Raw genomic sequence first — 11,615 nt, forward strand, 5'->3', positions numbered from 1 at the left:
CATCCTGAGCAGACCAGCCTGGGGCTGGGACCCTCCCAGCTTTGGATCCTGCAGCGTGAAGACTCTCCAGCTGGAAGGCTCTCAGTAGGTCGGGACCACCAGTGTGCTCAGCGCACCGGGGCTTCTTCCCGGAACCGCGTGGTTGGGGATTAGGACCTGGACGGCGGCTGGGAAGCAAGCATTGTTCCCCGTCTCCATTCACTCGTTTATGCATCCTTTGCACAGATCCTCCCTGAGCGTCACCAGAGAGGGCATGGGGCTGGTAGAGCTGAGTTCGGAGCCGCGGGGGCTCAGGGTGGGAGCGCTAAGACCGCGAGGCACGGGAAAGGAGATGGTTTCTCTGGAGGACCTGGCAAGGCTCGCTTTTCCCTAGGATCACCCCTCGGAGTGGGGGGCGGGAGCTGACCACACCCATTTCCTTCCCTGGGTTTGCGCCAGATTTCACCGCGGCTCTCAGGCACCCCAGGATTTGGGTCATCGACGAGTCGGGTGTTAGGTCCCTCCCCCCGGAAAAGTTCTGTGCATTCTCTGCCCAGCCCTTCCCGCCTCCCGGGGGCCTCACCTCAGCCGTAGGTTCCCTGCGACGCCCGCCCTGCCCTAACGGTGCTCTAAAGCCTGTACCAAGTGCCCCAACCCACCCAGAGAACACTGGCCACTCGGCCACTCCCCACTCGGCTCCTCTGCCCACCTCCCCAGCTGGCCGCTCCCCCGTGCCCTCTCTGCCCCGGGTCGGGGGTCTCCGCTGTCTGGTGCCTGGAACGTGCCCAGCGGGAGCCTTCTGTAAGAAAAGCCCAGGCACAGATGCGGTGAGGGGACCAGTGCCCCCAAGGTGATCCGAGGTAGGCGGGGCCCGCCAGGGGATCCCCGGGCTTTCCACCTGCTTCGCGGAGATCCGCCCCGCCCTTCTGCCTGCGTGTACTTCACCTCCGGGGGCTGTGAGACTCCCCCCCCGGACCCGCGGCTCCGTCCGCTCTGGCCCCGCCCCTCCCGGGCCCCGCCCATGGCCCAGGCCTTGCGCCGCGCTCTGGCCCCGCCCCTTCTCCCGCGCCCCGGCCGCTACGCTGGGAACCACCGAGACGGCCGAGCCTCCGAGCCGCCCAGAACGGCCGGAAGTCTGTGAGGTGGAGCGGGAGCGTGCGTCCAAGGCCCGTTTCCGGTTTTGTCGTGCGTTTCCAGCCTCAGGCGGTCCACGGGGAGGGTGAGTGGGCGCGTCCGGCGCGGAGTCGGGACCAGGTGGCTTACGTGCTGCTCGGCCTCGGGCGGAGTGGCAGTTGGCCGACCCCCGCGTCCTCGGCCTCCGGCATTGCGGGCCCCGCGCTCCCCTGCCTCCCCGCGGGGGAGCGCGGGTGGCGCGAGCGGCTTGGGGAGGTCGTGGGCACCTTGCGTGGGTGGTGGTCGAGCTGCGGCCGCCTTGGCCAGCGGGGGCAGGAGGCATTGGCCGCGTTGTGCAGGCACGGCCGCGTGGCACCGTACTGGCCGCGGGCTTCCGCGGCCTTCCCACCAGGTCTAGGCCTGCTCCAGGCGGGATCCTCCTTTTCCCTCATTGACTGCCTGTGGAAGACCTAAATTTAGAAACAAGTAGCCAAAAGGGCTATTCCTTGGTTAGGGCGGGCTGTCTGCCTTCTCTTAATTTTGGCTGTCGCTCCGGGCCTGCTCTTCTCTACTGGGGACCAGCGTCACTGCTGGCCAGGCGCGGCGGGGGCGGGGGGGGGAGTCAGTGCTGCTCGGGTCAGCTTCACTGTACCCACAGCCTGGGGCTTCCGCCCACAAGTCACCTTCTCATTATCAGGAAGTCCACTTCTCATTCAGACCTGGGGGAATACGTGGGGAGGGGGCCAAGTTAACGTAGCCGAGGTGTTCCTGTGTCCGCTCCGCTTCTTCCTGTAACCCATTGTTCTGGCCGCATTCTCCAGTCACACCGCCACTTCCCCTTGCTGCCTGTGACCAGCTCCCCTGACTCATCCCGCCCTATTCCTTCTTGCTTCAGTCCCTCTGCACGTGCTTTCCCAGCTGCCTTAAGCGCTCTCCCCACCTCCATCCCATTGGTCTAGTTAGCTCCTCTGGAATTGGACCCCTCAAACTACACCAGAGTTTCCTAGTTTAAATGCTTTCAGAGTTTCTTCCATTGGGGCATGGTCATGGTTGGGATGTTGTCTTTGCATGGTTGTTTAACTCCTCAGACTGTGCTTCACGAAGGCAAAGTCCTCGTGTGTTGTGCACAGCTGCGTCCTCGTTGCTTAGTCCAGCACCTGGCGGAGGTGGGAACCCCCTCTTATGTCTGTGGAGTGGTTCACACACCTCACACACTCTGAAGGATGAACGGAGCTTCAAGGGGAGCAGATGCTCAAGTGCTTTGGCCATTTTGGCTCTGCCTTATGTCCCTGCTGAAGAACATCTGGGGTTAGAGGTAAAGGATTGGAGAATTCAGGGATAGGGGCCCTCCGGCATCCTGACCTCTGACCCTTTCATAACTGCCGGCAGGTCGCTCGGCCAGGACACATGGATGCGCACCCACCGAGCCTCATGGTAGGAGTCTGACTGCCTTCGTTCCCTCACTTGCCCTGTGAGGGCCCCTGCCTTTTCCTCTGGGAACCTACCCTGCCACTGGGCCTGGTCCTAGACCATCCATTGGCCCCTTGTGGCTCTTGCCAGGCTCAGGCATCCCACCCGCAAGGGAGTGAGCAAACCCCTTACCAGACTGGGGCCTACGTGAGGCCCTCATGGGGGGAGGTTTGTAGATCACCATGATCTGGTTCCCCCCTCCTCCTCCTCTATAATGCTCCTCCCCTTGATTTTTAGAGCCTAAGGGGCTTGGTGACTGTCTCGCCCAACCTTGTGGTGCATGTGCCTGGGACAACCGTGAGGTGGAGCCAGAATGGGGCTGGCACCCAGGGTTCCCTGGGGTGCTGGTGTATGTCTTTTCAGGAGGCTGTGACGTTTGGTGATGTGGCCGTACACTTCTCGAGAGAGGAGTGGCAGTGTCTGGACCCTGGCCAGAGGGCCCTCTACAAGGAGGTAATGCTGGAGAACCACAGCAGTGTGGCTGGACTAGGTGAGGCTGGATCTTGGGACCCCTCCCCTGCATCATTAATCAACACCCACCTAGCCAGGCCCTGTCAGAAGCTGGGGATATGGGGGCCGCGGGTCTTTGTAGGTCAGGAGCTGACCCTGGGAGGTGTCATGGTGAATTCTGTGCATTGTAAATACCTTTTTCCATGCTCTTACTTTTGTTAACTTTGTGAAGTCAGATTTTTTTTTTTTTAACATACATTGTATTATTTGTTTCAGGAGTACAGGTCTTTGATTCATTAGCCTTATACAATACACAGAGCTCACCATAGCACATACCCTTCCCAATGTCCATCACCTAGCCACCCCATTCCCCCACCCCACTCCCCTCCAGCAACCCTCAGTGTCTTTCCTGAGATTAAGGCGCTCTTATGGTTTGTCTCCCAGTGAGGTCAGAATTTAATGAAACTAAATCCTTTAGTTTTTGCCTTACGGGTTGTACCTTTGAAATTTTATTTAAAAGTTCCTTCCTACTCCAAGGACATAGAGACAGTCTGTACATTCTCCTGTGGTCTTTATAGTTTATCTTTCTCGTTTAGATCTGGGCTCCACGATTGTGTCTGGAGTTAAGTAGGAGCCCAGCCTTTCCCATTGATTTGTGGAGCTACCTTTCTCGTCTCATGTGTGACAGTGTGTTTCCGAGCTGGCCTTGTGGTGAGACACAGTCTTAGTCTTAATGCCTGATAGGACAACTTCCCTTTTTTGTTCTTTTTAAGACTTTACTTACCTACTCATGGGTAATGGGGTAATTTCATATAAATTTAGGGTAAGTTTTGAGTTTTTCAGTTCGTGTGGAATTTTTATTGGGGCTGCTTTGAATTTGTAGAGCTCAGAAGAGAAGAACTAACCTCTTTCTCGTATTAACTGTTCCCATCCAAGACCATGGAATGTGTCTCCATTTATTCCATTCACCTTCTGTGTACTTTGTTAGAGTTCTGGAATTTTCTCCAGAGTGGTCTGGTACTTTCTGGATGCTTTGTTTTGGTGGTTTTGTGAATGCATCTTTTTCATGTTGCTATATTTTTAACTGATTATTGTTGCTGTACAGAAATGCTCTTGATTTTTAGGGTTGATCTTGTATTTGGCAACTTCGTTGAACTCCCTGCTAGTCCGGTGCTGTATTCTAGGAGGAGGCACCTGCAGCTGAGCGTGTGCGGTCCCCCTGTGTCCCAGCCTTTAGCCGTGGCCAGAGCCACAGTGCCGTGTTAGACAGGACTGGTGTGGGCAGGCCTGTTTTGTTCCTCATCTTAAAGGGAATACATCTGGGGGCACCTGGCTGGCTCAGTCGGTGGAGTGTGCAACTCTTGATCTCAGGGTTGTGAGTTTGAGCCCCACATTGGGTGTGGAGATTACTTTAAAAAATTTTAAGAACTAAAAAAATAAAAACCTTTTGTTTTTTTAATAAAGGGAATACATCTAATTAAAATCAGAAGAAAGTGGCTAAGGAGTTTTGATTTTAATCATAAACAAGTACATTGCAGGGGGTGCCTGGACCACCTAGGCAGTAGTGTATTTCAGATTTTTCATCCCTGTTCATAGTGAATTGGACTTAATATTTTGTTTGTGTGAATTGTTCTTGTATATTTTCGGCAAATGGCACTTGGCATATGAGTTTCATAGGATGAACTGGGCAGCTTTTGCTATCTTTTTAATTTCTTAAAGAGTTTATGTAGATGGAGTTATAGTTTTTAGTAGAACTCACCTGTAAAACTGTCTGGGCCTTGGGCCCTTGGGAAAGGAAGGTCTTGCTCCAGCGTTTGTTTTTTTAGTGAATAATAGTCCGTCAAGTTTGTGAATTTCCTTTTGTGCTGTTTTGTCGTTGTCAGGGATCCTGTAAATTGATGCATTCGCGTAGATTTTCTGTTGCTCTACCATGTATTTGTTCACAATACTCTTTACGTTTAGTCTCCATCATGTGTGTAGTTGTTCCTCTTGTTTTATTTTTTCACTGCATTGCCCTTGACTGATTTTGCCGCAAGACTGTCATATTCATCTTTTTAGGCAGCCAGTGTTTGGTTTTCTGATCTTTCTTTGGGGTGGGGGTGGTGTTGTTGCCTTTGTTCTGTACTCATTGAATCCTGCCCCACCTTTATTGTTTTCTTCCTTTTTTATTTCTTTGGGTTTGCTGTGTTGTTTTGCCCCCAATTTCTTGAATTTTATATTTACCTCATTTGTGTTTTGCCATTTTCATTTCTAGTAAACGTATTTAAAAATGTAAAATTCTATCTATAAGTACTGCTTCAGCTTCCTCCCGTGAGTTTGCCTGGTAGTAAACATAGCTGCCGTTTAGTAACATTAGTTTTCAAGTAGCTAACAGTTGTGAGGTGCATGTGATACCTTTCTTTCCAGTTGCATTTTGGTTGGGGGCACAGTGTGGATGGTGCCATGACTCCCTTCTTGGCTGGCGCAAGGGTGTTTCTCTGTGGACGTTCCACGTGTACTTGGAGAGAACACTTGTTTCCTGCTGAGCATGGGGTCCTGTGTGCACGTGAAGCCTTTCCCCTCCAGGGTCTCTCTGCCGCCCATCTCCGTCCCCACAGCCAGAAACCTGAGGGAAGCCCTGACCAGCCCTTGGATGGGGTGGGAGCATGCCACAGCGCTGCCCCCCAGTGTGCGGGCTGGTGGCCTTGGAAGGTGGGTGCCACTTCACAGTCTGCTGAGGGCCCAGGGCTTTGCACAAGGACATGAAGCAGGGTCAGCCAGGTGAGGGTTGGACCTTAGCACCTTCTGAATTAAAATCGATTCATTTGTTTATTTTTGTTGTTTTTGTCTTGCTTCTTGGCCACTCCCACCTCCTGGAATGTTCCAACCCTCTGAGCTGGGGGATAGTCCATCTCTGTTGAGGGAAGTGCTGGCAGTGTCTGGCTGCTTTCTCCTTAGGCTAGAGTTGGCCTGCTCTTTGGACACTTTGGTGTCAGATCCCCTGAGGATCCTGGCCCTGCTGCGGATGGGGATGGGTTGGGAGTCCAGGCATCTCACTATCCAACCTCAGGAGCTGGACTGATCTGGACACAGGGGGCCACTGTGTCCAGACCCTTACCCCCTGATGCCCCCTTCAGAGGCTCTCCCTGTGCTCCAGTAGCCCCCTGCCTCTTTACTCCTGAAAACCAAGGGTGCTGGGCCCTGTGCTGTACCCTCAGCCATACTGACACAGTCCCCTTCTCTGCCATCCCCACAGCAGGATTCCTGGTCTTCAAGCCTGAGCTGATCTCCCGGCTGGAGCAGGGGCAGGAGCCATGGGTCCTTGACCTGAAGGGAGTCGAGGGGAGAGAGGGGGCAAGAACCTTCCTTACAGGTGAGGCTCAGGCCTGAGAAGCTTCCAGGGATGGGTGAGGAGGTATTCAAAGAACCCATGCCCAGCAAGGGCTGAGAGGGTGGGAAACTGAAGATGGACCCCAGGGACCAACCAAGCAGACATGCTGGAGCCTGTGAACACCTGGGGCCACAAGTGGGCCTGTTGACAGAAGCATAGCCCAGTTGTGGGGTCGCATTGGGAGAGACTGAACTACAGAAAAGCAGGGACGTGAAATTCTTGCATGTTCCAGCAAAAACTGTTTTTAAGGCATGTGTTGTTCAGTTCCTAATTTTACTAATGCTGTTATTAGCCAAAGGTGAAAAGGTATAGATCCAAGGGAAGCACTAAGATTGGCTCTTAGCAGCTTCTCAGGTGAATATCAGTTCCTCCCTCCCGCCAGCAGCTCCCTCCAGAACTTCGTGGGGCCCTCTCAAACCAGGCTTCAGGGCTCTGTTAGTGTCCTGGGGTTGTGGGAAACCACAGAGATGAACTGTCTCACAATTCTGGAAGCCAGACGTCCAAAAGCAAGGCATCAGCAAGTTCCTGTCCCCTGTGAAACCTGTAGACTGTTCCTACCTCCTCCAGCTTCTGGGGCCCCAGGTATTCTTTGGCTTGTGGCTGTGTCACTCGTCTCTGCCTCCATCGTCACCTGGCCTCCCCATGTCTTCTTGAAAGAGCACCAGTTGTATAGGGTTAGGCCTCTCCTTACTTCAGCGCAACCTCATCTTAACTCACACTCTTTCAACAATCCTGTTTACAAGTAAGGTCATATCCTGAGGTCCTGGGGTTGGAGATTCAGTACATCTTTTTGGGGGGCACAGTCAGCCCATAACAGGGGTACCGGCCACCTCACAGCGTTGGCTCCCACTGGGCTTCTGTTGAGGAGATGCCATTGCCTCCAGCCTTGTCTGAGCCTCCCTTGCAGACATGTTGCCCAGTTTGGTCAGGGAAGTGGGATCGCATGCATCTTGACCACAGAAAGGAATCCTCCTTGCTAACTGCCATGTCGCACAGTCACTGCTGTAGCAGAGCAGGGCCTGGTGCCACATGCCGTGGTCCCTGGCTGGCTGGAAGCAAGTTGGAGATTCAGAATGTGACAATTAAGGGTTGTGCTCTTCCCGCCCGGAAGGCCTGGAGTCGTCCTTAACACAGGTTACCAATCTGTAAAGCATCGTCACGCGCATCATCGTGTGGGCGGGAGTGTTGGGAACCTTGACCCCCGCCCGGCACCCTTGGCTGTGTCGTCGAAGGCCCTGCCTTCCTGCCCTTCCTGGGAAGGGGGTAATGCTGTAAGCCAGCCCTGTTAAAACCCAGCCACTGTTAAATATTTCCAAGGTGGAGGGGAGATTTCAAAGAGGCACCGTGGCAGAAAAGCTAGCTGGAGCTGGCAGAATTGGGTGGTTCAGGGGGTTTATACGGAGCAAGTGGTCTTTACGGTGATGAGGCAGCAGTAAAGAAACATCCCCATGATGAGATACCTCCTCTTGAGCCCGACAGCCCGGGGCAGGGGCACGGCCTCGCAGATGAAAACGTGTGGAGCGTGTTAGAAAAATGCATGTGTCCAGAGGTGTTACTTTGCCTGACTTGTGCAGCAGATAACAGAGGAGTGGCCCAGAGTGGCAGGAGGGTGCAGAGCCACACCCCTGTCTTCAGCCTACCGGAACACATCTGTTCCCTGAGGGAAAACCACTTCCAGAATGAGGCTGTTTTTTAACATGTGCTCGTGTCTCCTCAGAGGTTATCTAGAGCTGCGAAGAGCTGTCAAGTTCCAGGGGAGGGTGAGAACTCTGGGCTTCAGTTGGGAGTCCCCAAGGATGTGATGGACCTGAAGAGAGGGAGCATGTGCGAGCTGAGCCTGAGGCTGGCTCTGGGGCATGCTGTGTAGGGTGGGTTCTCAGGCTTGGTTATAGGGAACCAGGTGGAGGCTGACTCCAGAGGGGTCAGGTGGGTTTGTGACCACTTAGCCACGTGGGGTTATCTTTTATTTTCTTGTGAGCCGGAGGTCCCAGGCCCACGACTACAGACATCTCCACCCTGTTCTTCCCTGGAGTCCACAGAGGCCTCTGCTTTCCAGCAGGAGGCAGCGGAGAGCAGTACTTGTCTATTTGCTCATCTCCAGAGCACAGGGAGGCCAGGGCAGAGGGCTGAGTGAGCCAGCACCACGTGGCCAGTCCTGCCCTGTGGAAGGGTGTGTGGTGCATCGGGGACCAGGCAGGAGATACCCCGTGTCATAAGGGCACAGAGAGGTCAAAAGGGCAAGTGTTGGGGGAACAGACCTGGGTCCATTCCTGATTCTCTCATTAGCTGTGTGACCGAGGAGCCACAGATTCCTCATCTGTGGGGTGGTGATTCCACTGCTGACCTCACTGGATTGTCATGAATACAAATTGAGGAACGGCTGGGAACTAGGTATTCCTTACCCACAGAAGATGCTCAGTGTGTGATGGCCTTTGCCTCACCTGGGACTGACCGAGAGCTGCAGATCACTGGCGCTGGAGAGGGCACTGATGTTAGGAACCACCAAGAACCCTGTAACTGGGCGCATGGAGGATTTCACTGTGGGGTAGTAATGGGCTGCTTGTAACTGGTTATCACACTGCTTATGAAGTTGGTTGTGATGCTAGTTATGACCCCGGACATGATCACAGAGATGTCTGACTTCAGCAAAGGTGCTCTCTGGGACTGTAGAGTAGGAAAGAGACTGACACTTATTTGGAGAGTCCAAAAGGGAGGCAGCTGTCAGGAAGGCCTCGTGGGGGGCAGGGAGGGGTAGGTGGAGCCTCCAGAACCCCAAGGGAGCAAGAAGGCGGTATGGGCCCCTGGGTGTGGCCTCCTGGAAGCTGAGGGGCCCACAGGCAATGGATGTGCATGGTCACGTGTGCATCAGGTGGCTTGGCGGCAGCTGGAGGAAGCAGAGTTCAGGCCTGGGATCCTGCTCAGAACCCTGCCCCCTCAGGCTCAGGCCTGGTGTGCCCTCGGCATCTATCAGCCCTGTGTCCCCCAGAGCCTGCCTGTCCAGCCACTCCTAGTTTTCAGTCCCTCTTGCCCCCACTCCACCTCCTCTGGACCCAGGCGCTCAGGCTCATTCTCTGTGGCCTTTCACTCATCCCAGTTGCCCACAGGACAGGGCTCTCCTAACATACCTGCACACACAAGTACATGGTCGGTGAATGAATGCATAAAGGGAAAAATATTAATGAAACCAAATTTTGAAAACTGTCAAAGGCCTGACTTCTGGTAGTGTTTTTCCATGTGGGTGTGCCCTTGCTTGATGCAGCCTCCCTGGCAGGGAGCTCAGTTCCCGGGGCTGATGTGCAGCCCCCGTCCCCACCCCTGGTCTTTGTTCTGTCTCTAAGCACAGGGGAGAAGGGGCATTTTATTTCCTGTTTCTTTCAGATTCTGCGGTTGGGACTGCAAGCGAGCAGGCCTGTGCGGACATGGGTGTTCTAAAACCAGAGCCCTGTGTGGCAGTGGTCAGAAGCCCCCCACAGGGTTTTCTTCAGAGTTCCAGCTTTAGGGACACCTCTCATTCTGAGGCCTGGTCAGACAGTAAGCCAAGCTCCCTCCTCCAGAAAAACCACTCAAACACAGGGACTGTGGCTCCCGGGAAGACCTTTGCCAAGGAGGGTGCCCAGGGACGTGGTGAGCTGGAGAGCAGTGGTGGCCTGGGCGGTCAGCCTGGCAAAAGTCAGGGAGGTGCTGTGGAAGGGACACCCCGAAGATGTGACATGTGTGGCACACGTTTCAGGTCTGCATCAGACGCTGCTTTGCATCAAGACGGTAATATGCAGAAGAAACCTGACAGGTGTCCAGAGTGCAAAAAAAAATCACCTGATTGCTTACAGGGGAAACACGGAAGTAATTGCCATGGAGAGAAGCCGTATGAATGTGAGGAGTGTGGGAAAGTCTTCAGGTTGTGCTCACAGCTTAACCAGCATCAGAGAATCCACACTGGAGAAAAGCCATTCAAATGCATCGAGTGTGGGAAAGCCTTTCGTCTGAGCTCCAAACTTATTCAGCATCAAAGAATTCATACTGGAGAGAAGCCCTACAGGTGTGAGGAGTGTGGAAAGGCCTTTGGTCAGAGCTCCAGCCTCATCCACCACCAGAGGGTCCACACGGGAGAGAGGCCCTATGGCTGTCGGGAGTGTGGGAAGGCCTTCAGCCAGCAGTCCCAGCTGGTCAGACACCAGAGGACCCACACCGGAGAGAGGCCTTACCAGTGCCAGGAGTGTGGGAAGGCCTTCAGCCAGAGCTCAACGCTGGCTCAGCACCAGCGAATGCATGCTGGGGACAAACCTCAACTTCCAAGGAACCCAGATAGTCCCAGCCTTGTTGGACATCAGAGAATCCATGCTACAGAGAAACCGTTTAAGTGTGACGAATGTGGGAAGGCCTTCAGGTGGGTGTCTCGCCTTAGTCAGCACCAGCTGACCCACACTGGAGAGAAACCTTATAAATGCAACAAGTGTGCAAAAGCCTTTGGTTGTAGCTCACGGCTTATTCGTCACCAGAGAACTCACACTGGAGAAAAACCATTTAAATGTGAGGAGTGTGGGAAAGGCTTTGTCCAGGGCTCACACCTAATTCAGCACCAGAGAATTCACACTGGAGAGAAGCCCTATGAGTGTAGTGACTGTGGAAAAGCCTTCAGCCAGAGCTCAAGCCTCATTTACCATCAGAGGATCCATAAGGGAGAGAAGCCCTATGAGTGCCTCGAATGTGGAAAAGCTTTCAGTATGAGCACACAGCTCACGATACATCAAAGGGTCCACACTGGGGAGAGACCCTACAAGTGTACCGAGTGTGGGAAAGCCTTCAGTCAAAACTCAACCCTTTTCCAGCACCAGATAATTCATGCAGGAGTGAAGCCCTACGGATGCAGTGAGTGTGGGAAAGCTTTCAGTCGGAGCTCCTATCTTATCGAGCACCAGAGGATCCACACCCGGGCCCAGTGGTACCACGAGTATGGGAATACCTTGGAAGCTTCCACCCACGTGAGCCGTAAAAAAGTCAATACTGTAAAGAAACTGCATAAGTGTAATGAATGTGAGAAAATATTCAGGTGGCGCTCACATCTCATCATACATCAGAGAATTCACACCGGAGAGAAACCTTACAAATGTAACGAATGTGGCAAAGCTTTTAATCGGAGCTCAAGGCTTACTCAACATCAGAAAATTCACATGGGATAGACCACTTACCTTTATAAATGTGTATAAATGTGAATAAACCTACAGCCTTAACTTTA

At 53.6% G+C, this 11,615-nt stretch overlaps 1 protein-coding gene across 11 annotated transcripts; it reads left to right on the forward strand.

The window, feature by feature from the left end:
* Positions 1–1,077: 1,077 nt before the first annotated feature.
* ZNF7 (zinc finger protein 7) lies at positions 1,078–11,615 on the forward strand. 11 transcript variants are annotated; one of them, XM_045777388.2, is made up of 5 exons: positions 1,078–1,198; positions 2,482–2,526; positions 2,800–3,052; positions 6,248–6,364; positions 9,761–11,615. In XM_045777388.2, exons 2-5 carry the CDS (start codon positions 2,500–2,502, stop codon positions 11,557–11,559), a joined length of 2,196 nt encoding a protein of 731 aa, XP_045633344.1. In that variant the 5' UTR covers positions 1,078–1,198; positions 2,482–2,499; the 3' UTR covers positions 11,560–11,615. The 11 variants fall into 11 exon arrangements, with proteins under 11 accessions (XP_045633344.1, XP_045633345.1, XP_045633346.1 ...); XM_045777389.2 differs by having other exon boundaries at positions 2,893–3,052; XM_045777390.2 differs by having other exon boundaries at positions 2,926–3,052.

Source organism: Ursus americanus, chromosome 9 (genome assembly GCF_024610735.1).
Source record: "Ursus americanus isolate L20-20 chromosome 9, mUrsAme1.1.p, whole genome shotgun sequence".
Lineage (NCBI taxonomy): Eukaryota > Metazoa > Chordata > Mammalia > Carnivora > Ursidae > Ursus > Ursus americanus.

Bases quoted from the DNA above. Each gene is read 5' to 3' on its own strand.
- ZNF7 (XM_045777383.2), top strand. From the start codon at position 2,105: ATGCTTTCAGAGTTTCTTCCATTGGGGCATGGTCATGGTTGGGATGTT. The intron at 2,408-2,481 runs GTAAAGGATTGG...AACTGCCGGCAG, and splicing joins AAGAACATCTGGGGTTAGAG to GTCGCTCGGCCAGGACACAT. The intron at 3,053-6,247 runs GTGAGGCTGGAT...CCATCCCCACAG, and splicing joins CAGCAGTGTGGCTGGACTAG to CAGGATTCCTGGTCTTCAAG.